Genomic DNA, 26,175 nt, shown 5'->3' with positions numbered 1-26,175 from the left:
TCCTAGCAGTCTTAAGAAAAATTAATTGGGGAAAGGAGTGTTTTTCTCTCTTCGCTTAAATATATAATTTTGCATTTGTCTCATTAGTCATATGATACCATTCACTGCTATGGGAAGAAGGAAAATAAAAAATGATTTAAAAACAATGACATAGCCCAAACTTTAGATTAAAATATCAGAAGCATTTTTTGTTTTATTTTAAAAAGGTTTGAAATATGTATTTTTGAGTGGCATTGGCAGGTCATAGCAAATTTTAGCTCATTTAATATCACTTTATTTAAATGCTAGGCTATCATTTCTCTCCAATCCTTCCATTGAGGAAAGGATAGTGTCTACATTTTTTGTCACTAAAACCCCATAAACTCTGATTGCATTTGTTATCTGTAACATAACCCATATGGTTGTATAAAACTTTTGGAGATGATAAGGATGAAAAGATTCTCAAATGAATTATTAAATTTTATTCTTTGCTTTAAAAATAATTTGACAGCAGAAAAAAAAAATTCCTTGTTCTGTATAATAAAAGATACCTAGTGTGGCATCAAATGTGCCAGTAGCTAGGAACCTCTGCGTGGATGTTAAATGTGGCAGAGGAATCCTGGAACAGCAAAAGTTGATACCTTTTTACTGAAGGGGCTGATCTCAACAGTTTTGTGTATTTACAGTTACAATTCTTCTTTCTCACCTTTTTTCCCAGCCGCTATTTAAATAAGGCTTTTCATATCTGGTCCAAGAAAGATAAATTCTCATCTACTTTTATAAACAATATGATATCCCACACTGGCACGGAACATTCTGCACCAGCCTGGATGCTGCTCTCCAAGATTGCTTGCTCGTCACCCAAGCTGGACTACACCAAAGTAATAGAGTCATGGGAGAAAATCAGCAGGTTTGCATGCTTATAATTTAGCTACTAATGACACACTAAAGGTTTTTGGAAATAAAGCTCATGTCTTAAGTAAGCATGCTATTTTATTCTTATACAGAGATCTTTCCTTTAAATTCAGATTTAAAAACAAAGCTTTCAGTTTACTCTTTGTCTAAGTACTTTAAGTGCCTCGATGCTCCTACAGCTTGACTCCCAAAACATGCTATCCAGAAGAAAAGTATTTTGTTAGTAGTAATGTTTACTTTGGTTCTATATTGATATTTTTTCTGCCCTTAGTCAACAGAATCCCAATTCAGACACCTTAGGACATATTCTGTGTGTTATTGGGCATATTGCAAAGCATCTTCCTAAGAGCACGCGAGACAAGGTGACTGGTGAGTGTCTACTGGAGAATCTTGAAAAGGCATTGCCTCTCACTTTATATATTTAAGCAGTTAAACATCAAGGGTTTTGACTTCTTTTTTAGATGTTGTCAAATGTAAGCTAAATGGATTCCAGTGGTCTCTAGATTTGATCAGCTCAGCTGTTGATACTTTGCAAAGACTCTGTAGAGCATCTGCAGAGACACCTGTAGAGGAACAGGTATGCTACAAATTCTCCTATAAATAAATGTTTGTATTTATTTGTAATTAGTAGATGTATTACTCTATTCTGAAGTTTGAGGAGTTTGAGGAGTTTTTTCTATGGCGAACCTTTAAGGATGGGTAGTCCTCAAAAGCTATTAATATAAAAAAAGGGAAAAATGTAACAAGCAGTTGACATTCCCTAAGAAGATCTTTCTTGCTGAAGACATACAGTTCTCTTATAAAGTCACCACCTTGGTTCTATGTACAATGAGAACTCTGCAAGGTTATCTCTTACTAAGCTGTAGCCTAGGTGCTTGTGATAACTTTGTATAGCCTCCTCCTTCACATCCCCTCCCATTTCAGGAATGCTTAATAGATGATTTTCCACCTAATCGGGGTTCCTTCTAGACCAGAAGATTTCTAATCCTTTGATAAGTCATAATCCTGGAAAATGCTTATCCTGTTATGAGAAGGTTATATTACTTAAACATCTCTTGCTATATCTTGTCCACAGAGCTGCCCAGAGCCTAGAGCTAATGTTTTATGTGGATGAATTAACACAAGTCCAAACCAATATTTTATGTGAGATAGAGAGTTACTTTGACTCCCTAAAAGGAATCCATATCAGTATCTCTAATAAATTATTTTATTACTATATGTTCTGTTTTTATCACGAAATATACTCCTAGGCAGTGCTAATCATGAAAAAATTTTAGGACTGGGTGTTAATAATTCCGGAAGTCAAAAATTAATTTAAATAATTGCCAGAATATATTTAAGTTTTCCAGAATAAAAAGAATTATTGCTTCATTTGAGCTGCAAAGCTACCTTCCTATGCTTCCTTTACTTGTATAAGTTCCATAAAGAAAGTCCTTCTTTGATAGATGGCATTTTCTATTTGTAGTAACAGATGTAATAATATAACTTTTTTTGCTTAGGATTTAAAACAGGTTGAAATTTACTTAAGTAAAAACACCCAGCTCTTTTCATGTAAACAACATCTGGCTTTTCTAGTGTGTACCTTTTGGCACTTTTTGGTGAAAGGGATACTTGCTTTATTTGATTTTTCTAACCGTTCATCTTTGGATCCAAGGAAGTGTATGAAAACCTTTAAAATAAGGAACATTTCCTACGTAGGGAACATATTTGAATAGCAGAAAACAGATAAAGACAAAACAAAATAAAAAGCTGATAATGAGGAAAGAATGATATAGGAAAAAATGGGGAAAAATTGATATGGCAGGATTATGAAACTGTGATCCTGCAAGTTTCAGTGGCACACAGCTTATTAATGGCAGAGCTATGCCTAGAACTAAGGGCACTGAATCCCTTCCCAGTGTTTTGTTCACCAGCCTTGGCTGGAAGAAGAACGGTCTGTGCTGTGGGCAGTCTGGGTCATAAGTCATTGTTGCTAATGGCCCACAGTCATAGTAACAGTGAGTTATATCATTGTTAAAGTCTGTGAGGAAGACAGAGTTGTCTTCAAATTTAGAAACTGAGAAATAGATGAGAGGTAGAACTTATTACTATGTTAGAAAAAGCGCCAAGGTTTAGCTCTGCCAACACTACCTCTCTTGGTGGTAGACGGTGGACTAAGGCTCTGAGATTTTCCAGTATCTTCTTAGGCTGTTTTAAATCCATATGACATGTTTGTTTCCCCATAACATCTCTTTCTTTTCTTTGTAGTGAACATTCCATATTTTACTGAGAAAAACAAATTATAGGCAATCAGGATATAGCTCAACAGTGGTATATATGAAAAGACTGAGGTCTGGGCATTTTTGCTATCTGTAAGCTTCATATGAGTTAATAGTGTTTGTGGCTATTATTGAAAAAAATCTATGAGATCTTGGACTATATTAATAGAAATAGTATCTAGAATAAAGGGTGATGAGTTCCTGCTCTTCATACTGGTTAAATCTAAGTTGACATGTCCTATAATTCAAGAAATGTTGGTAAAACTGAATACATTCATAGGAAAGCAATTAGATGGGATTACAAGCAGGTTGTGTAAGGAGCAGCTAAAGTTCCTGGGGTGTTTAGCTGGAGAGAGGAAGAATTTAGCTGCCTAGCTAAATTCAGATATATGAAGGACTTTCAAAAGAAAGAAGAATTGGGTTAATTTGTTATCAGAGAGAACCAATGTGGACCATTGGGTGGAATTTTGAGGAGATAAATTTTGGCCAACTGAAAGAAAACCATACTGAGGTCTGCCTAAAATGAGAGACTTGCCTCAGAACACATCTCTCTGGTCATTGGTGTTCATGGAGAAGCCAGACATCTTGATGTTGGTCCCTGTATGGAGAGAATCCCAAGATTGCATGGCCTTGACTGTTCTCCCAGATTCTGTGATTCCAGAAGTTATTAGACTTACTACCCTGCTAAGTTCTGAGGCTTGAGGTCTCAGACAAATTAGTCTTCGTGTTCTCGTCAGGATAGAGCACATAGATTCCGAAAGCTCTCTTGGACAGCATTACATCCCAGGTCATCCTGGGTATTTTGGGATGGCCTCCTAGAGAAATTGAAGTCAAAGAGTTGTAGAATGTGACCAAGCTCCCTTACTTGTCATATAAGTAGTTAGATGTTGTGGGCTAGAGGTGGTGACCCTTGAGGTTATTTTAACTAATAAGAGACACTGAAAACTGTCTCTAATTAATAAATTTCAGAAGAATAACAACGGTTCTTTTTTATTCTGTTTTTAAAATATACTATTCATTACAGTAGTTTATTCACCATCTACATATGCCAGAAGAGTGGCAATGTTTTTATTATTGGAGGAGCTCTGCTATTGTAGATGTCTTATAAATTAGGACATTAGGTCTTTCCAAATATATATGCCCTTTGCTCTTGTAGGGAAAATGTAGAAAGAAAGATTATATATATGCACACACACACACACACACACACACACACAAATGTGGGCAGTCTGGGTCATAAGTCATATATATACACGCACAAACATATATATTTGTAAATTCCACTTAGCTAATTGCCAGATTGCTTAAAGAGCAAAGATACAAACCATGATGGCTGGATTTTTCATGGTTTATGGTTTATGCATTTGATGATCATAGAGTTTCTTGAGAAAATTGTTTCCTGAGTAGTCTGATAGATGTATGGGATCCTTCAGAGATGATTTTTGACTTGCCATAGGAGTTACTGAAACAGGTGTGTGGGGATGTCCTCTCCACCTGTGTGCACTGCCTCTCCAACATCGTTCTGAAGGAAGATGGAGCTGGGAAAATGGATGAAGCCCTGTTGGTAAGTAACTACTTAATTATTCTTTTCTCTTCCTTTACATCAGTTGGGTTTTTTAAAAAAAAATCTTTGTAATGTGCATTTCTAATATTATTAGCAAGAAAAGGATTTTCCTAGCCTAGAGTTTATTCTTTACTTAGAATTATCATTTTTTAAATTGATTATTTATTCATTTTTTTTTTTTTTCTCGTGTACTTATTATCTGGGGGAGAAAACGTGATGGTATACCCTTCCTCCAGCTAGAGCCTATGAGATACCTGATCTAACAGGGAAAATAGTATGTGTTGTGGGCTTGGTAGAGTTAGGCTTAGGAATAATAAGGTGAGAAAATAAAACAAGTGTACTATTTGTTCTTCTGATTGTTTTATTTGATTTTTTAAAATTATAATGTGTCTGCTGAGCTGTTTGAATATCAGACTATAGAACTAAGGAATAATGCTGAGCAGTTCTAAAGTCCCATCTAGAATAAAATGAGATATTTGAAAATTGAAAACACAAATGACTTTGAAGCAGCAAGATTGTGTGACATGACATCCTTGCTTTAGAAATTGTGTTAGCGCCAGAGATTCTTGTGAGCTAATAAATGTGGAATCCATGTTTTGATTCCAGCGGCTGACTGTCAACAAAATATGTTGTGGTAATTCTGATTCCAACATCTGACACTTTTCAATAAAGAAAATAATGAGTTGTTTTTTGATGCCTTTTAGTACACAGGCCATTATTTAACCACAATTGTCCATTTCCATCATGTATTTGAAAATTAGTAGAGCACCTCTCCTTGTTCAGTTCCTGCTTTACCACCTGGCACTTATCCTAGTGATGGAGAACCATGTTGAGATTTGTTAGAAGGGAGGACCATTTGTGCTCAAGCTATTAATATGCATGTAGTTCAGTAATAAAAAAATATCATCAATCAGAATCCGAGTGTTTTAGGTCAGAGGGCCAATATGTGTAGAATGGTCACTAGAGGGTCTTGCTCTTCTAATTTGCCTGGGCAGTCACTGCCCAATCTATGTTTGTCATGATATTTCCCCCTAAGATTTTTTTTTCACTGTTAAATATGTCACCCACATCTACTCTTCAGTCAAAATATATATGGAGAAGTTTTGCCCTAATTGTTTACGTCACTCTAAGTAGAATTTAAATATTCCTTTAACCCACTAACAGATATAGTATGTTTAGGATTTTTAAAACATACATACATGTATTATTGCCCTTCTTACTATAAATAAGCCTTTACTTTACATTTTACTATTTAGCATCACCCCTGCATTTTTGGGATTAAAAAGCAAAACAGTATTACCTAACCATTAAGCTTTTTGGCCTTGATAAACACAGTAGTGGTAGCTGTGAGAAAGCAGTACTTGCAAGTTTTTAGTGGGAGTCTAAATAGTAAAACTAATCTGGAGGACAATTTGGAAACATGTTTTAAAATATACAACAGTTTATATGCCCTTTGACCCTGGATTTCACTTCTAGGCAAAGTAGAACTTATCCAAAGGTATACAAAGGGTTTCATTAGCGCTAATGCAAACAACAGCAAAGGATTAGATACAACATAAATGTTCTTTAATAGTGGAATGATGCAATAAGTCATGATGACATCCATAGTTTTTAACATACTTATGTAGTCATTAACCATATTTATTGTATATATCAAATACCAAATATTGTAATAATTGCAAACTTCAAAATAATGTGATTGATAGGTGTATAAAAAAACAAACATTAAGTCATATAAGTATAAATACTTTGAAAAGAAAGTTATACACAAAAACAATAGTACCTTCAGCTAGTAGATATAAGTAGATAATTCTATATCCTCTTTTATCCACTATAATCATGATTTACTCCTGTTATCACAGCATAATTATTAATAGCATCCCCTTTTATTTGCAAAAGTTATCTAGATGTAGGTGATAGAATCATCTGGTCATCTTAAGTTTGTATGAATTTTATTAAATAGTGACTGTATTGTTATGAAAAAATTTAGTTTCTTTTAAATTGAGGGGACAAAAAAAGTACTTCATTGACATGTCTTTAATGTAGCTAGAGTTTGTTTTTCTTTTGCCTTATTTTTACTGCAAAACCAATTTTCTTGCTCTTCTAATTCTTTGCAGGTAAAGTACATTTTTACCTTAGGAGATATAGCCCAACTCTGTCCAGCCAGAGTGGAGAAGCGAGCCTTCCTTCTGATTCAGTCCATTGTAGCTTCTTCTGCTGATGCAGATCATTGTAAGGCACTTAAAATTATCCTCTTCACATGCTGTCTTAAGGCTGGGATAGCCCCTGAAGTACCGTAAATAACTATTTTTCTTTTCTCTGTAGTAACATCCTCTCAAGGTAGTAGTGAAGCCCCAGCCTCTCAACCTCTCCACCAGGTCAGAGGCTCTGTCATACCTTCTGTGATTAGAGCACACGCCATCATTACCTTGGGTAGGTAAGAATAATGTGTGGGGAGAGTGCTGCTTGTGTAATCTAGTTCTGTGTGTAGCTTTTTGTCTTAAATAAGCCAGCCTTAGTAATGAATTGTATACTGTTGAGCCTATATTTATTTACTATAGTTTTGGAGGCAGTTCTAATTGGAGCACCCAAATCTGCAGATGTACCAGAGTTTTGGAGGCAGTTCTAATTGGAGCACCCAAATTTGCAGATGTACCAGAGTGCTGATGAGAAGCTTTGGGTTAATAGCTGCCCAAGATGATCAGACTCAAGATACTTCCTGTAGAGAGCTTTTGCTTTTTATGTTAATTTGGTATCATTATACCTGTTTCTTGATTGCTCATAATGTAGCACCATGAAGTCTATTCATCAAGAACTGTATGCCAGGCACTACACTGAGTTCTGGGAATGAAAAAATAAATTTGCAGATCAGTTTATAAAAGGAGATGGTTTATTAGATGAGCTATTAAGCATATTTCTTAATGAACTCAAATTAGTGTTAATCTCAAAGACACTGACCTTTGTATTGTAATTTGATTTTTTTTCTTTAGTGTGATTGTGTATTTTACGTTGAATAAAGTTCTGTTTTTTTGTAATAATAGTTTTTTTTTTTTTTTAATCTAAGAATTGTAAATAAGAGCAAAACATCTCCCAGGCGAAATACAAAAAAAACCCACAAACAAAACTCAACAACTTTTCTTCTTTATGAAAAAGAAATAAAATAAATGAAAGATGATCATTCTTTCCTAATTACCTAGCTCAGATTTCCAGATCCTCCTTAGTTTTATTGGTAATTTTCCAGTTAAGTAGACAACTTCACAATTCAACTGTTGACTTTAAAAGGAAGATAATTTTACTACTGTGAAGGAACATCTCATAGTATATATCTCATAAAACCCTAGAGGGTGGGAGGAGATATTTTTCCTTAAGCTATTTTGAACTTTCTAATATTTAATATGGGTTTGTCCACCTTTGATTTTTTGTGATTGTTGACACGATGTCTTAACTTTGATTACATAAAATCCATAGCAAGATCTTTCTGGAGAAAATGTAGAATAGAACAGAGGCAAGATATCCTAATCTCTTCTGTGACAGGTAAGCTGTGCTTACAGCATGAGGATCTCGCAAAGAAGAGCATCCCAGCCCTTGTGCGAGAGCTCGAGGTGTGCGATGATGTGGCTGTTCGCAACAATGTTGTCATTGTTATGTGTGATCTTTGTATCCGGTACACTGTCATGGTGGATAAGTACATTCCCAATATCTCCATGTGTCTGAAGGATTCAGATCCATTCATCCGAAAGCAAACGCTCATCTTGCTTACCAATCTCTTGCAGGTTTGTATGTCATTTTTTTCCTTCCAACATTGCTTCTGATTTAAGGAAATATTTGAGTAGCCTGTGAAGTGTGATACTTTGTAGTAGATTCCAAAAATAATTAGCCTCAGCTCTGGTTTAAAAGAATCACTCTTCTAATGTTCTGTGTAGCCTTTTAAACATATTGTTACTTACCGATATCTATTTTGGGTGTTTGTTTAGATATCCTGTGAAGCAGTGTAAAGTTTCATTTTGCAAATAAACACCACGTAGAGAAAGCACACTCAGTAGACCAGTAGGTGTGGTTTTGTTCAATTCTGTCAATCTCCTTACCTTTGAACAGGTCAGTCTTTCTCAGACATAACTTTTGTAAAAAGTTTGTAAAATCATTTTGTAAAATGAGGATCGTAGTGGTTTCCCTGGTTGTCTCATAGAAGTGCTCTGAGAGTCCGTGGGATAGTTTAGTGTGTGAGCGGGCTTACTTAGTGAGCTGTGAAGCTCCACAGAGCGTTAGATACTTTTATTCACAGTGAGAGCGTATGTTTAACCTATAATGAGAGGAGGATAATATTTGATCTTTGAAAAGAGGGCATTTAACTAAGATGTACATCTATTCTAGGATGTCCTATATACTCATTTTTTCGTACATTATGTTTGTTCCTAACGAAGGAACCAGTGACACTCTTCCTTTAAAGCCATGTGCTGTGAGTCATTTCCTAATACAGTAGAAGGTCTGATGCTGTTCTACCCACATATTCCTTCACTTCTCTTTGTGACTAACAACTGGTTTGTTCTTTCAAGATGGTTGGGAATTGAGTGCTAACAAAATGTGCTAATGTGCCACAGACTTGAGTAGCTGACAGTTGTGATGTTAAAAGAAAGTTAACAGTTGGTTTTATGACATTTTAGGTTTATATATTAAAAGCCCTCCTTAACCCTGTTGTTTCTCTTTGTACAGGAAGAGTTCGTGAAATGGAAAGGCTCTCTGTTCTTTCGGTTTGTCAGCACTCTGATAGATTCACACCCAGATATCGCCAGGTGAATCTTTTCCCTCTGATGTCAGGCAGCTGAATGATATACCTAATTTTTAGTTTACACTAGATCTCTTTTCTTTAAAATTGGGTTAGAGTTGAGTTATTTAAGATTCAGTGAGCTTTTGGTAGTTGCCAGATAATTAGCAGATTTTAAAAATACTAAGCTATATAACAAAGCTTTATTTTGCATACAAGTTAAAAAAAAAAAACAACTCATTCAGATTGACCATTAAATAATCTCAGCATTGATCACATTTGCTAATATTATTCACTCTTTCCAAAGACTTAATGAAGAGCAGTATATGCCTTTGTTGTGGTAAACTATAGAATAGTAGCCTTTAACTGTTGACTTAACTATGTTGATGTCTAGGCCAATAAAATGTGAATTTTAATAGAGTTTAGGCTTTCTTTTAAGTGCAGAAATTGTAAGAAAGTCTAGAAATTAAGACAGAATCTCATACTATGAAATAGAGTATACAGATTACAAGGCTCCTTGGAAATGGCAGTTTCTTACGAATTAAAAGGGAAGGGAATTGCTTTGCCACTACTTAATTCCTGTCGTTTGGTAATTTTTTTAAAAATTTATTTTCAAGGGGTTGAAAATGATCTCACAGAATCTGCCAACTTAGACTATGTCGTATGAATAATTCTTTTTAAAGCAAACCTGTAATTGGAAAACAGAATATTGAAAGCCATGGCAAAAGCTACCACAGTTGGAAAAAGGTCTTTATAGAGTTCATTAACTATAAATAGCTTATAATAATGGGCTCCTCTGGTTCTAAATATGGTCACCAGTGATTTACTCTGAGTTCCATGAAAGAATTTCTGTTCAGTTTCCTTTGGGTATAATTTTCCAAGGAGGAACATTTTACATAATAAACTAGTAGAGGTTAACATTCTAATTAATACTGTCTGGAGTCAGAAGCAAAAAGCTAAGTCTATTACTTTTTCTTTTTCTTTTTCTTTGTTTATATAATTGGGAAAGGGACCAAGATAGCACCCTCTTACCCTTACTCTGCTGCTGTAAAACTGGCTCTCATGGCTCTTAATACGATTTGTAGCCTAGGAACAGGCACAATTAAAAGTGCTTGGAAGGCTTTCAGATGATGAGCCTGGGAGGTAAGATTGGTTATTTAACTTGCAGTTCTGCATTTTCCCCACTTGTGTCAGCTTCTATACATGTAAGTTAGAAAGAGCATTGATTAGTATGTAAAATATACATAGAACCTGTTGTGCAGGTCATCAGAGCATGAATCAGAAAGAAATTAGGAAAGAGAGAGAGATTTACACTGTGGAAAGGTTATCAGTGCCTCTTATAGCATTTTAATACTTCCCCCTTAAATGTTTCCATTTTTATCTCCACATTTGGGTTTGTTTAAACCATGGTTCAAATGTGGACCATGATTTTCAGCTTCGTTAACTGTCGTCAAAATGAGTCTGTTCTACTTTTAGGCCTATAGTCAGGCCTGCCTGCTTACTTTAAACACATTATTTTTTCCACATGTATCTGCTAATACAGATCTTCCAAAGAGACTAGTAGCATTGCCTAATGAATTTATTTTTAGTCCAAGTGAATTTCTGGAAAATTCTGGCAAGAGCAGACTCTTCATGACATTTTTAATTGGTCATATGATGATAAACCCAAAATTTTAGGGCTATAAAATTGTATGACATATTTCCCCTCTGCCCACTAGGTGGTGGCTGTAGTACAGTAGTCACAGGGTAATGGTCAGATAACTAGTAGACTGTTTCCATTTAACTGGGCAAATGCTGCAGAACTGTAAGGAGACAGGGGCCAGAGAGGTTTGAAGCAAGAGAGCAACTAAAATAATAGACCATTGAGATAGAAAGGGAAGTAAAGACAGAGATGGCTCGGTTTGGGAGAAAAAGAAGTAATTGAGGATCTAGAGGGCCTAGTGAAGTTGTAGAATAAGTGTAATAGGGATGAAGGAATCCGAAAGCTGGTAGATTAGGTGGGTGTGGTCATGAAGTGGATTGTTTGACATCAGAATTGGGGTGTTCCAGGGACATGGAACAGGATGTGCCTATAGAGTGATGACACAGTATAAAACGTGAGGGTCACTGGAGTCCATGAAGTGAAGGAAACACCAAGTTAGGGGCGAAATGAGCTCCTCTGTATGGACAATGAAGATGCTCTGAGAGATTCTCTTGGTCCATTCGGGCAGATGTAACAGAATACCATAGCCTTCTTGACTTATAAACAAGAAATTTATCTCTCACAGTTTGAAGGCTGGGAGTCTGAGCTCAGGGTGTCAGCATGGCTGGGCCCTTGTGAAGGCCTTCTTCCAGATAGCAGACTTCTCATTGTATCTTCATATGGCATAAGGGATTGAGAGATCTCTCTGGGGCTTCTTTTATGAAGCACTAATTGCACTCACCAGGGCTCTTTGTCCTCATGACCTAGTCACCTCACAAAGGCTCCCTTTCCTTGGAGGTTGGGTTTTCAACATAAGAGTTTGGCTATGGGGGACACAAACTTTCAAACCATAACGGCAATGCTAGGATTTGAATGGAGAAGATTAGGAAGCAGTTACCAAGCTGTTGGGGACAAAATAAACAGATGACAGGAACTTCCGGAGAAAAGGCTAAGTGTTATCTTGTGAACCAGGTAGAGAAGTCACGATTTTCTTAACCTGTAGCCAGTCCCCTCTTCCTCCTTCCCCGTATAGTCTCCCCATCATCTTTTTCTTCAAAGCGCTTTTGGCAACACATTTTATGTTGTATGTACATCCGTCTACCCACTAGCATACAAGCTTCCTGAAGGGCAGAGATATTGCTTACTTCTACATTCCAAGCACCTGAAAGAGCTTGAAACCAAGTAGACACTCAACATTTGGTAAACAGAAAATATAAGGGAGAAAACGTGGTCCTTGTGCCCCGGCTATGGGATTTCAGAGAAGAGCAGCCTCTCCCTGAGAGCGCTGTAAAGGAAATGTGCCCTTGGAGGAAAGCCAGCTTTCATTTATGAAGAAGTGTAGAGCAGGTAGAAGCTTGACTCGTCATGGAACCTGGAATACAGAGTGCATTCCAGGCAGGGGAAAGGAGACATGGGAAGTGAGATCGGGAGGAAAGGAGCACAGAATGATAGAGGGACGTGATAGAGGTGAAGAAGGCCAGATAACAAGAGGGGCCTGAATTTGGGTGGCAGCCAAGGAGAACATGGATATAGGAAATAAATTGCCTCAAGTTTCAAATAGAATTCTGGTGTAAATGGGTCTGAGCCTTCAGTCTTAATCTGAGATAGACCAGGTTAGGTATATGCGTTCATTAACAGTGGCGTTTATTGAGCAGTCATCTACTTCAGAATAGCATTTGGCTTGGGATGACATCTGAAAGAAGTCAGGCTTTTGTTTCCTACTGAATCTGAAAATGGAATTGGACTCATAGGGCCATTTGAAACCTAGATTTAGGTTCTTAGTAAGACAGTAATAATTTCGTTCTATAAGATTATTATTACTCAGATTTAGCTGGTCTTCCTTTTATTTTCTGTATAATGCAATTAATGCTGTGTAAACTCTCTAGACAGTATCCCTGAATTGGTAGTGCGATTATATCTGATTTTTATAAATTGTCCTGAGGGATAAGGAGTGGTGGGAAAGGATGCTGAGTTCTTAGTAAGATTTCTTCAGAACGTCGAAGTTTTCTCTTCCCAGTACCTGAAAAGTTCTGCTTTCTATTACTCTAAAGGAATGCTCCAGAAGGCGTTACTTAGAAGTTAACTTATTTTAACTCTTCAGCTGACAAACACAATGGGCCCTCTTCCCCAATTTATCAAGCTAGTGGGATCCGTGAGCCTTTATCCAATAAAAGCTGCAACTTGGCCTTCTAAGCCCCAGGAGAGGCAGCAGTAAGGTTGGCATGGACTATGATTTCTGGATCCTCATGATGCAAAAAGCTCTTTGACTCTGCTTTCAGCCCTGAGCATGTGAAATAACTTGTTAGTTTCTTCTACCTGTATGTATTCTTGATCCAAACTCTGAGTAAATGAGCGTTTAACATTAAGTCCAAGTTCAAAGTGCCCCCTCTTCTTGCAGAAGAATTATTGGATTCTATCTGATTTTACATTGTCATATGAACAACTTCATATCTGAGGAGAAATCTCAGGTAGCTATGAAAACTGCTGTGCTCTGGTAGGTTAACTGTAATAAATACCACAGAAGGTAAAGTCTTGTTTCTTTTGGGGATGTGTTTTGTTTACTCAGTGGTTTTCTCTATTCTTTGTCACAGATGGTTTATCAAAGTAACCTTGTATAAAAAGAACTTCATCTGATGCTGTGAACTTCTTTACCTTTCTAACCTGGGTTACTAAAAAACAGTTTATCCAGAATATGCTGACAACTCTCAGATCAAACAAGTGCTTCTAGCTGCCCTTGCATGAATTTCTCCTGAGGGAATTCCTTTTATTAAATAGTTTATTTGTTTTGTTTTCCTAATTATGTCAGGCCGTCCCCTTATTTTTTCGATTAATAGTCAAAGTGTCATTATTTGCTGCAGAATTTTTATCTAGGCTTATTTGAACATCATGATTTCTGAACTACCTTCTGACCTTTAATTGATGTGTGTGCTGTGAATACACACTAATTTGACTATTAGCCTAAGGAGAAACAGTAGGGGCAGATACACCTCCTGCAAGTCCTAGTGCATTCCAAAGCCAAGAATAAAATGTTTGGCTTGTTCTTGTCCCACTCCAGGTGGGTGTTGACTAGTGTTCCTGTGTAGGTGGAAATTGCATTTAACTCTAAAATGAAATGAAAGCATTGGTGTGGATAGTGTGAATGGATCAAAGCCAGCCCTGTACCACCTTAGGTTGATCTCTGACCAAAAACCAGTGTCTTAGCATTCTCTCACATAACTATCATGATGAAACAGAAGCTAAAGTTGAACAGTTTGTCCATGTTCATTTGGCTGAAGAAGCCATTAGATTTTGCCCTTCAGATTGGTGCCGTGCTAGTGACATCTGTGTCCCACTGTGTAGCATGGTACATGCATGCCAGTCACCTCTTCCAGGTTTGGGGCACAAAAAGAAGGAATGTGCCCAAGGCTGGCTGAGGAGCTGAGAGCTTGGTGGGAGTCAGTTGCTGTCTGTGGAGGGTACTTGCCCTGCTATCTCAAACTCTGAAGTTCTGGTAATTAATCCCAATTCTTAAAAAAAGCTCCAGTTACTAAAATTGGTTTTCGTTCATTATTGTGGGCAACAAGCTTCAAGTTGTGGGGAAGACCAAGTGTTTATTTTCAGCTGATGGTTGTCGTTGCATCAGCCTGAGGGACAAGGGGCCTCTGCTTGAAGAAGTGGTTTGGGGTCTGTTGATTGTTTTCCCCTGTTAGAGGTGTAACTGAGTAAATACACCTTGTTAAAATTTTTACACCTTGTTAAAGCCTTTACACTGACCTTGGCTTCCAAAAAGAGGCCATTTAGCAAGGACAGACAAAAAAGCTAAGTTCTTATCTTGCTTTTGCTATGAATGAAGCTGTTTATTGGGATAGATTTGGTATCCCTTACCCTGATTCACAGTTCCCCGCTGCATTGTAGAGTTCTTGGTATAATTTTAGAGGCTGTGTGCAGATTGCCAATGGGTCTCCTTCTTTTGCAGTTTTGGGGAGTTTTGCCTGGCTCACCTGTTACTGAAAAGGAATCCTGTCATGTTCTTCCAGCACTTCATTGAGTGTATTTTCCACTTCAATAACTACGAGAAGCATGAGAAGTATAACAAGTTCCCCCAGTCAGAGAGGTCAGTGAGGCTCCCGGGAGAGCTGGGTGAGCAGTGGGGTGGTGGTCAGCTGCTCTGTGTGCATGGTTAGGCACAGACCCCAGCCCATGTGTTCCTTGTGGGGTTGTTACTTCTCTTAGCAGGACCAGGCAGGAAAATTCATGTTCTAAGGGAAATGCCTATGATGAGCGCTGGTAGACTGCTTTTTAGGATGCCATGAGATGCTATTAAAATTACAGTCCACCCTCTCCCACATGATGTGGTAAAATTGCCCTGTTTCACCATAGAGAGAAGCGGCTGTTTTCACTCAAGGGAAAGACAAACAAGGAGAAACGAATGAAGATCTACAAATTTCTTCTAGAGCACTTCACAGATGAACAGCGATTCAATATCACTTCCAAAATCTGCCTTAGTATTTTGGGTAGGCCTGTTCTGTTTGGTGTAAAATGTGTACTTAAAAATGAAATGCTGCGTTGCTAATGGTCAAGCAGATCTGGAGCAAATGGGACCCTGGTCCTACAGGAAAGCTCCTTTTTGTCCTCACACATCAGCCATACCCATGCAGACCCCTCGCAGCCTACACGGGCCTCCCTAGCTTCATGAGGTACACCTCCCTTCTGGGACCAGACTGTTTCTCAGAAGCCAATCTTTTGTGCTCTCTCTCAGCGTGCTTTGCCGACGGCGTCCTGCCCCTGGATATGGAAGCCAGTGAGTTACTCTCAGATACCTTTGAGGTCCTCAGCTCAAAGGAAATCAAGCTTTTGGCAATGAGATCAAAACCAGATAAGGACCTCCTTATGGAAGAAGATGACATGGCCCTGGCAAATGTGGTCATGCAGGAAGCTCAGAAAAAGCTCATCTCACAGGTGAGTGTGTAGTTCTCTAAGTAGGCCTGATCTCACCCCTAAATACCCGTGGTGTAGCTGAGATCCCAGTTTCATTCTTAGTAGTGGCCTTAACTCACCCAGATGGTGATTATTCTCCATCTGCTTCTAGCTCCAGCTTTTCCCGCGAGCCTGAACCCATTCTATTTGCCTGACTGGATTTGCCACAGGCATCTAAAACTTCCTTTATCACAATTGAATTACTCATCCATCTCTTTCTTCTATTTGTTGCTCCCTTTGCCCAGTCTTCTATTGTGTGGAGAGGGGGCCCCTGTGCCACCCCAATCCAGAGTCTGGCATACTAGGCACACATTTTGTTCAGTCAGTAAGTGTGGAGATTGGGATTTGAATGACTTTAGGAGGCAGACCCCAGGCTTTTATCCCTAGCCTGGACTGCTAATTTGCATTTCCCATCTGAGCCCTGAAGGCTTTTGAACCCCCAAAAATAGACTGATCACATTCCACATGTCCATCTTATCTTACAGATCTATCTCTCACATTTTTACTAGTCCTGTGTTTACATAAGCTTGTGCCATTTCTGGCAGTATCTTCAGCACTTTTTCTGTCTCTGGTTTCTTTCTATTCCAGGCTGTGCACCACCTTGCTGCCAGAGCAATCTTTCTTAAGTACAAATTTGATAATTTTATTCTCTTGCTTAAAACAGATGAGAAGTAGATTGACTGCAGAGGAGCAGCAGGGAACTTTTGGAGGGATGGATTATGGGTGATGATCTAGATTGTGGTGTTGATTACTCAGTATATACTTTTGTCAAGTCATTCAACTGTTGGCTTAACATGGACACATTTCATCATATATAAGTCATACCTCTAGTGATACCTTTAATAAGTAGATTGATAGCTTCTCATCTTCTGATTCTCCTTCAAGGCACACAAAACTCTTTTGAGTGCTGTGCTGCCCCATCCTATCCTTTCTCTGCCTGCTCCCTGCTCTGAACTCTCCATTCCAGATTACTGTTATCCCTCAGTTGGGAGGTATCTCTCCTGCCTCTGTGCCTTTGCATGCTGCTACTTCTGTCTGCAGTGTCCGCTCCCACCCCGGCCTCCCTTTTCTGCAACCTAATTCCTGTGCAGCCTAAGTATCATCTTTTCAAAGAAGCCTTCCTGATTTGCACTCCTATTTATGCCTTCCTTCTTAGGCATCCCTCCCCCATAAGTTCCTTAACACCCTGCCACTTGTCACAGCGTGCCATACATCATAACAAAGACTGCTAGTCTGGTCTAGAAGTAACTCGAAGGCAAGAATTCATGGCTCTCTTCCTTTATTCCCAGAGGTTAGCTTTCTTTCTGGTACACAGAAAATGTTTGATAACATTTGTTGAGTGAATGCATTTAAGCCACTTTTTAAGGCTATCCCTATATGTACCATCTGCTTAGACTCATATTTATTAAAGTGTTTATCCACCTATTGCCCTCCTATGTGAGGACCTCTGATAAGACTTTTTAGAAATGAGTGGTTTACAAGCAAGGAAGATATACTTGTGACTTGAAATGAGAAGACAAAGAACACTTTTCAGATTCAGAGTGATAAATCTTACATATGTGTGCTACTATAATGAATTATTATTCATTCTACAATATTTATAGCAAACATTTGTGGTTATCGTTCATGGTAAAGAATATAAAGGCTTGGCCAAATCAGGGACTATAAAAATACATCACACTTTCCTAAATGAGAGAGAGAGAGAGAGAGAGAGAGAGAGAGAGAGAGATACAAAACTGATTATGGCCATGCTTAGCCATTTCTGACCATTGTCATTTCACCAACAGGAATAAAAAATGTCTCTTTGGGTTGCCAGAATTGAACTCATTTTTATTCCAAAGAGAGGACGTTGAATGGAGGGACTGAATGTGGAACCAAGGGTCTGTGATGGGTTTGTGTGGAGGTTGTAGCTTTTTGTCAGATTGTTCAATTTATTTCTAATTCCTTTTTCTTATTTAGAAAATAAGAATAGTATTTATCTGTGTCCTATTTTACAAAGCTTTCCTAGTGTTTTGAGGTAATGCTTATAACGTCTCCAGGACAAAGGTACTACATCCTATACAATTCCCAGTGCCATAATCAAAAATAAACTTATATAACATACTAGACCAGCTAGACAAAAGAACTAGATGAAAGGAAAGTCTCTGTCTTTCAGAACTTTATGCACTGAAAACATGCCTTTGTTTGTCTTATCACAGGTTCAGAAGAGGAATTTCATAGAAAACATTATTCCAATTATCATCTCCCTGAAGACTGTGCTAGAGAAGAATAAGATCCCAGCTTTGCGGGAACTCATGAACTATCTCAGGGTAAAAGATGACCTTGTTTGTTTATACTTTGTGGTTGGTGTTGCCCCATCCGCCCCTGGTTCATTACTCAGGATCCTGGCAGTTATGATGGTGCGGTTAGTCGGTGAATGACTAGAACTCAAAATGCCTCAAAACCATGATTACATTTTTTAGAACTAGACCAGCTAGACAGGCCTTTGCTGAGAAGACAGTTTGACCATAAGTTCCACAGAAACTGGTCCTTGCTTTTCTCGTGCAGTTGAGTTTATGAAGAGCTGACTCACGATGCTGAGCATGTGTGTCCTTGATGCCAATTAGATTCAATTTTGAAAACTTTCTCAACTGGGGTCAAGAGCAAAGGCATCATCTAAGTTCATTGTGGTGAGGGATAAAGTGAAAATTGGTCATTATATTTAACTTGGGTATATTTACCTTTAACACTGTCTCTGATTTACAAGTCAGGATATAACAGCCCCCCTCCACATGGCAGCAGGCCTTGGGAAATGCTGATCAGAGGCTGGTCTGCCATCACTGGCAGGGTCCTAAGCCATGAGACGTCTCAGTCAAAGCAGCCAGTGTATGTGTACTTGCAGTGCAGACATAAAAGAGGCCCCAGACCTTTCTGGTGTAATCTTTTCATCAGAAATAAATGCAAAAAAAAAAAAAAAGAAATGCTTAGAACTTTTTTCCAAAAAGAGCTACCACAAAATCACATTGAATATAGTTTTTCAAATAGCTCTTTATCCTAAGGAAATTAAGGTGAGAAAGATAGGCTCATTGTCATGAAAATAAAATGAGAACTTCCGGTTATTCTTATATTTTTATTGTCCTGTTTTAAACTTCAGAAAGGAAAGGGGAAAAAAAAGACTACTTTAACCACGTAAGAAAAATAAGTCTATCTTTTGTTTATGAGCACGCACCCAGAGGATGGTGACATTTGAATAGTTGCTCGATTTGAATAGCACAACATTTCTTCACGTGTAACTTATTAAAGCAGCTCCAGCTTCCCTGATGTGTGGCACCTTCTCTTAGTGCCAGCCGGAAGAGTTGGTGGATTTCTTTCCCTACGTCAGGACTTCCCTTGTAGTTGGGGCTATGATATATTTTTTTCTCCCTCTAATACTGTGAGGTGACATGGTTTTTTTTCTTGCAAAGAGGTTTGAGCCCTAGCATGCTTCTTTAAGACCTGAGAATATTCTTACCATGATACAATAAAAGGTTTTCTGTCATACCTTCAGAAGAGGACACAGAGATGAAATTAAAAGCCATAACTGCAATCCTCTGAGAAAACTAGTATAGATAGATGGTCAACTTTTAGACTGCACTGCTTCTTGTATCTTGCTCCAGGGGCCTGTCCAAGCCAGGACAATGCCATATGTCACCTACCTGTAACCCAACCTCTGACTTGAATTCCTAAGGGTCCGACCTTAGTGACACTAAGAACTGGTCGTGACCCAGAGCCAAGCCAGACCACCCAGATATATCACTTTCCCCATGCCAGCCTTCAGAAATGGACAGGGACTAGCTATTGGTGGCAGTTCTGTGTCCTATTAAAGTTCTACTTTAGGCTACAATTGTGTGAATACATGGCCTTTCTCCCATCAGGAACCTTGGAAATTGTTAACTGGCAGTTAGACAAGAAGCTTCCTGAGAGATCAGAACTCTTAAGAGTTATTATCTCACATCATGCTCATCTGCTTGTGTGGTCAATCAAGTGCAATTGTTGTTTCCTGGGAAAATGCCATTATGTTAATTAACTTGTTGGTTGATATAATAGGAATAGTCTGTCCTCAGCAAAATAAGTCTTACTGTTCCTATTATTTTCAAGTCCTTTTGGGAGCTTATTTATTCAAGAAAACATTAAAGAATGCCTCTGGGTCTGTTTTAGGAGGTGATGCAGGATTACCGGGATGAAATCAAGGATTTCTTTGCAGTTGACAAACAGCTAGCATCAGAACTCGAGTACGACATGAAGAAGTACAACGAACAGCTAGCCCAGGAGCAAGAGCTGGCGAAACAAGCCGATGCAAACAGGGAGGCAGAAGGTGCCATGCAGGTAGATGAGCAGCCACCTTAAGCCTGACCCTTCTCTTCAATCTGCTCTCTGCTATACATATAAGCAGGAGTTGGTCTGAGACCTTCAAAATTGCTGCTTGTGTTCGCTGTGTTCGTTATGTGTGACGGGCAGGGAGCTGGGTCATAGAGGCTTCCCTTCCTTCAAGGCTGTGTCACTCAAACTTGTCTAGGAAGTCATAATAATAGTTGGGGAAAATGTGTGACTGCCCGGAAAGCAAGCTGGCAGCGGGGTTTTCTGATCTTTGATTATAGTGATAATCAAAGGTAACTAGATCTCCCTAGGCTGCTTAGTTTGTTTGCGGTCCTTCTTCCAGCATGCCCCTCTTGAGAACATACTGTCACTGGGGGGTGTTTCTAGGTGAGCTGCTGCTCACTTCCAGACACAGTGTGCTTACTTGCTTGAGAAATCCATAGATCTGCCTCCTTAAAAAATGATGAGGGCAAACTAACTTTCTCCTATTTTTCTTTAATACCACAACATCTCTGTGTGGCAGTCTGCTAACAGTATTGTTTCTGAAGAGAAAGTTCTGTTTGCCCTGGGGTGACATGGTTTTAAAATAGACGACTACGGACTTGCTCATAGCATGTAAAGATTTTTTTTTTAAGTGTTAGAAGGTAAATACCCTTTATCTTCTCTGACAGGTCGCTCCGAGTTTAGAAATAATGTCAGCTCCTGCTGGCCAAGAAAATGCCACTGTACCCCATTCTGTGAGCCAGCCCTCAACACCCAGGTCAAGTGCTGGCCAAGCACCGCCTTTGCCTCTTTCACTTGAAACTGGGCCGTTGAAGAGATTAATGCCCAAAGCCAGGTATGGAGCCCACAGAATCAGTCACGGGCTGACTCCCTATCACTGTATTCTCAGAGGCATCTTCGTCATTTCCCACTAGGTGTTTTTAGTATGAGTGATGCCATTATGTTTTCACTGATACCTCACTCAGGGCTATTCTTTTTCAGATTTGAAACAAGTGTGGATGAGGATACATTTGAAAGAAAATGGGTAGTGACTTCAGGTTTCTCACCCTTGCTTTCTGCATGTCTGTGGCATGTTCTCCTTCACAGGTCCATGTCCCTGAGTACCATTGCAATCCTGAATTCTGTCAAGAAAGCTGTAGAGTCGAATAGCAAATGTCAGAATCGGAGCATAGGAGTGCTGCCTTTCACTTTAAACCCCGAAAATCTGGACAAAACACACAACCATGGTGAGTCTTAAGGCACCTCTAAAAGGATGATAGAACTACATGGTTCTCTATCTCAGACATAGTGAGTTTACAGACTGAAACAGAACAAGCCTCCTTCCCATTCCTTTAAATGGTTTCTATTTTATTATTTTTAAAATAAATAACTTTATTGGGGGCTTAGGGTAAGAGGTAATAAAACAATGCATATTTATGATAAAATATTTGGAAAAGACTGAGAAATAGAAAACTCACCCAGAGCAGTGAGGTATTTATTCTTCTCGTTTTTCTACTCCTCACACATGTGTGCTTGGTTTTATTTATAAAATTGTGATCTCAGTGTGCATCCTGTTTTATTACCTGCTTTCCTATACATACTTCTAATAATATATAGTGAAAAGTTTTCCACGAACCTTTCTTTCAAAACTTTTCTCCCGCTGGCAGCATTGTATCTTATGGAAGTACCATCACTTATTTATTATAATCCTATTTTTGTTTTTCAATTTTTTGAAATAACATCACAATAAACATCCTTGTACATATAGCCTTATATGTGTACAATCGTTTGGATTAATTTTTGGCATTCAGAGGCCATGAATATGTTTAAAAGTTTTGATAGTGTCAAACTGCCCTCTGTCACTCACTCCACATTATACTCCTGCCAATGGCACACAAGTGTCCATTTTCCTACTTAGAAATACTAGTTTTATAATTTCCCATTCTCTTTGCTGAGCTTTATAGACCAGAAATGGTTATGGTTTTACTATTTCTTTGAATCTTAGTGAGAATGGACATTGTTTCTCATGTTTATCCTTTTTTTGTATCTTTCTGAATTACCTCTTTATAAGAACACGTTATCTGGGATATTAACTTTATCATATCATACTTTTTCTCATTTGGTTGTTTTGCCCTTTGATATTGTTTTGGGATTTTGGGACAGATAAAACCTTCCCATTTTATCCTAGCATCTTCATGCAGCTTGGAGCAAGAGTCCAGTGGAGCTATTGACCATGTAGCCAAACGAGCAATCAGCACTCCTGAGAGTAAGTAGCTAATGTGAGAGCTGGCTTCTTCTCACTCTCTCCTGTGGTCGCTGTGTGTCTAGTAGAGGTGCAGTAAAACTTCCTGTTGCAAAAGCTTTCCTTTCCTGGATACAGGCTCTCCCGGTGCTCAGCAGGATCATAGTGCATTGTGGCAGGCAGACTGAATATTTTCGAATAATTATAACTCGACGGAGCACAGGCTGAAGGTCCAGCACTCTTCCAGGTGCTTTCACATGTGTTAACTCAGTCTACACTGCCCACAACCCTGTGAGGTATCCTCATTTGACGGACGGTGAAGCTGAGGCACAGTTCCCTTAAGTAACTGCTCTAGGCAATGCCATTCTTGGCATTCTGGAGCTGATGCTTCGCCACTCCTGCCTAACTCCCCGGGTTTACTCGATTCACTCAGCCAGCCCGGCTTTATAGCTGTCAGATGTCAGCACTAGCAGGCACCTGTATGTCACTGACTTCAGCTCCAGAGCAAACTGAGACTTGAGATTCAGTGGCAGATCAAGGATTCCACTGCCAGCTCAGCTGAGAGCCTGTCTTCTCACTCCTATTGGGCAGTTTATTCTTTTGTCCAAAATTTATAGTGTAGTTTGCATGTGTCTCTGCTTTCTTCCCGCCTGGTCTCTCTCCACCTTCCTTCTTACTCTATACCCCAGCCATGGGCAGTCCTCTCCAAGTGCCTGCACAAGCTCCACTTTTCTCTGACATGGGGTTTTCACGTGACACGCCCTCATCTAGAATATACCCCCTTCCTAGTTACTGCTTCTTCACCCTCTAAAAGAAGCCCATCCTGACTCTTCCGACTAGATTAGGTGCCCCTCCCTGACACTCAGACCTTATTAACAATACTCGCCACACTTCTAAATAATTCATTGTCTGCCCTCGATGTTCGTGTATCAGCTGTTTTACTCCTCACGGTATCACCAGGCCAATCACAATGCCGTGAGTATGATAGGTATGAACAAGTTTATTGAATGGCGGAGCGGGACTTGAACTCAGGTTTTCTGATTCCAGTTCCTGTGTTCCTTCTACAGCCTTGTTTTTCTCACTGTGCTAATCTTGGGCATTATTATAAGATGAGAATAGTGTCAAGATGTTCTTTGTGATAATGGAGCAACAAAGTATCAAGCCATTCATTTAGTCATGCAGTCAATCAATGCAAATTTATTGGGTACCTACTGTGTTCTAGCTACTTGCTTGGTGAGGCTGTGATCTCTTAGAATATTACCAGATTATAAATAATTTCATCCAAGTTTACCTTTTAAGGGAGATTAATGGCTGAACACAACTCCTCCCCTACCGCTCCTCAGATGACAACTGAATCATGACAGCTTTTGTCATTAAAAGCAGTGTGTAATTTTGGGTTCCTATATACAATTGAACAGGTGTAATATTATATATGTAAAAAAATTCAACCTCTTTTACACAGAAAAGTTTTCTATATGTTCTTTGTTCCTGGCTCAGGGGCACCGAGTGCTTCTATTTTGGCAGTTAGGTACCATATGCTGCAGAAAAAGGGAGAATGTGTTTCGTTTTAGCTTTGCCTATCCCCACGAAGCCCTGATTTGTCTTCGGTTGGTTTCCTGGCAGCATGTATTCCTCAGCAGTGAAAGCTGACATGCTGCATTAATGCTGCTTGAATGTGAATGTGTGGAGCCATCTTTACACTGCAAATAAGACTCTCAGGTGACCCCAGATCAATGGAGTACTTTTTTGTATCTCTAGGCTCTTGAATGTAAAATTCCTGCGGCTCTCTTCTTATTCTGAACCAGAAAGAAAGGCTTAATGAAGGATCTCTTGTTAGCTCTCCTCCCTGGGAGAATTACTAGATAATTTTAAAAACTCTTCTATTTTCTCTGTGGTTTATAAATACAAATTCTATTGACAACTCTTAGGTGGTGTGACTGTCAGGAGGTGGTCTCGGCTCTACGAAACCAATTGAAAAATGCTACCTAGCTCCACTATTCTGGCACAGCAGTGGTACTCAGCGTTAGCAAAGTGATTTTGCTTAATGGAAATGAATAATTTTCAGAGCTAGATTTTAACAAAATCTGTGGGGTTTTAGCAAGTCCCTCTTATTGCTATAACTCGGGCAGCAAAGCTGCTTCTGCCATTAATTCTAATCGCCTATGAAGTATACGGGAGATCTAACAGCTACTGCATCGGTGCTTTTGTGAAGGCTAGAGACTTATTTCTTGGATGTGCACAGGCTTCCAAACAGGAAAAGGAATGTGTATGGAAGGAGTGGGGATTTCATCTCTAATACAGGGAGACCTCCCAGGAACAGAAATAAGAAAAACTGAGTTATTCGAACGGCAGTGATGAATACAGTTCTGTCATTTTTAACATAGCTTGAGTAGCTCAGGCACATAACACTGTGGATGCACTGATAGACTTTAAAACAAACTAGAAAGATCTAATCGGTACTCCTAAGAAGGTTACAGTGTAGGAGAGAAAGGTAAGAACGATACGGCTTACTTCACAAGTGGTCTTACAGAAGGGGCATGGCAGACTTTGCCACGACTGTCAGCAACCAGCTATTAAGCCTGTGCTCTGTTCTGACAAGTGTGATAACAGCTCATGCAAAATGGTACAGGACATAAAATAGGAGCAAGTCACTGGGAGAGGTGTCACCACCCAGGTCTCAAAGGAGTGGTTATGTTGTAGTTGGCTCAGGGAGAAGGAACTGCCTGTGTAGATCTAGGTGTGACAGACCAGGGCCTGCTCAGAGAACAGTGATAATTGGACACTGGTGGCCCGCAGCTTGTGGATGAAGGCGGGTTTGTGAAGGTGGCATGGGGCCGGCTCGCACAGAGGCTTTGTTGCCCAGCTCAGACAGAGGCTGGAGTCTTGACCCTCCTCTAAATGCTGAGCCATCAGGATATTTGAGCAGGGCAGTCACCTTACCAGATCTTTAAACAAATTTTCCTCTAAGTGACATAGGGGAAAATAGCTAATAAATTATAATAGTTAGCACTTAACTTTGTACCAAGTATTATGTTAAGGACTTAACATAAATGATTTCATTTAATCCTGACAACTCCCCGGAGGTCGGTATACTTGTATCCCATTTTAGAGGTAAAGAAACTTGAGGGTCTTAGAGTAGTTTCTACAGTTAGTAAGAGGCCCAGAATTCAAACCCAGAGTCTGATTCAGAGTCTGATTCCTACACTCTGCTCTCCTGCCTGCCAAGGGTGAACTGGAAGGGGAGGCCCTAAGTGGGAGACCACTGTGATAGATCAAGGGTGAGATGAGCAAAGGCTTTAGAGAATGCAGATATAGTAGGAAGATGGCAGTGACGGGACTGAGTGATCAGATGTGCAGAAGGAGCTAATGATGCCTGGCATTTCCAGCTTGGATAGAGCACTGACGTGGGTGGGAATATAGAAGGAACATGTTGAGGAGCGGAGGGAATGAGTTGGTGAAGCATCTTCAGGGAATTCAGGTGAAGTGCAGTAGCAAATGGAG

General features: G+C 39.2%; 1 protein-coding gene across 2 annotated transcripts in view; it reads left to right on the top strand.

Annotated features, from left to right (window-relative positions):
• The window catches only part of NCAPD3 (non-SMC condensin II complex subunit D3), a 53,800-nt gene that overhangs the window by 26,296 nt on the left and 1,329 nt on the right, over positions 1–26,175 (top strand). For both annotated transcript variants that reach the window (XM_039878869.1, XM_039878870.1), the window contains 16 exons: positions 698–889; positions 1,166–1,263; positions 1,356–1,471; positions 4,609–4,716; positions 6,834–6,948; positions 7,042–7,149; positions 8,251–8,489; positions 9,427–9,506; positions 15,115–15,252; positions 15,519–15,652; positions 15,898–16,097; positions 18,314–18,424; positions 20,292–20,459; positions 21,122–21,288; positions 21,540–21,679; positions 22,621–22,698. In XM_039878869.1, the coding sequence (XP_039734803.1) occupies positions 698–889; positions 1,166–1,263; positions 1,356–1,471; positions 4,609–4,716; positions 6,834–6,948; positions 7,042–7,149; positions 8,251–8,489; positions 9,427–9,506; positions 15,115–15,252; positions 15,519–15,652; positions 15,898–16,097; positions 18,314–18,424; positions 20,292–20,459; positions 21,122–21,288; positions 21,540–21,679; positions 22,621–22,698 (2,192 nt within the window). The remainder of the gene's footprint in view (positions 1–697; positions 890–1,165; positions 1,264–1,355; positions 1,472–4,608; positions 4,717–6,833; positions 6,949–7,041; positions 7,150–8,250; positions 8,490–9,426; positions 9,507–15,114; positions 15,253–15,518; positions 15,653–15,897; positions 16,098–18,313; positions 18,425–20,291; positions 20,460–21,121; positions 21,289–21,539; positions 21,680–22,620; positions 22,699–26,175) is intronic.

The sequence above is a fragment of the Pteropus medius genome, unplaced genomic scaffold (assembly GCF_902729225.1).
Source record: "Pteropus medius unplaced genomic scaffold, Ma_sr-lr_union100, whole genome shotgun sequence".
In the NCBI taxonomy this organism is placed as follows: Eukaryota; Metazoa; Chordata; class Mammalia; order Chiroptera; family Pteropodidae; genus Pteropus; species Pteropus medius.
This window is presented reverse-complemented; position numbering and strand designations above follow the sequence as displayed.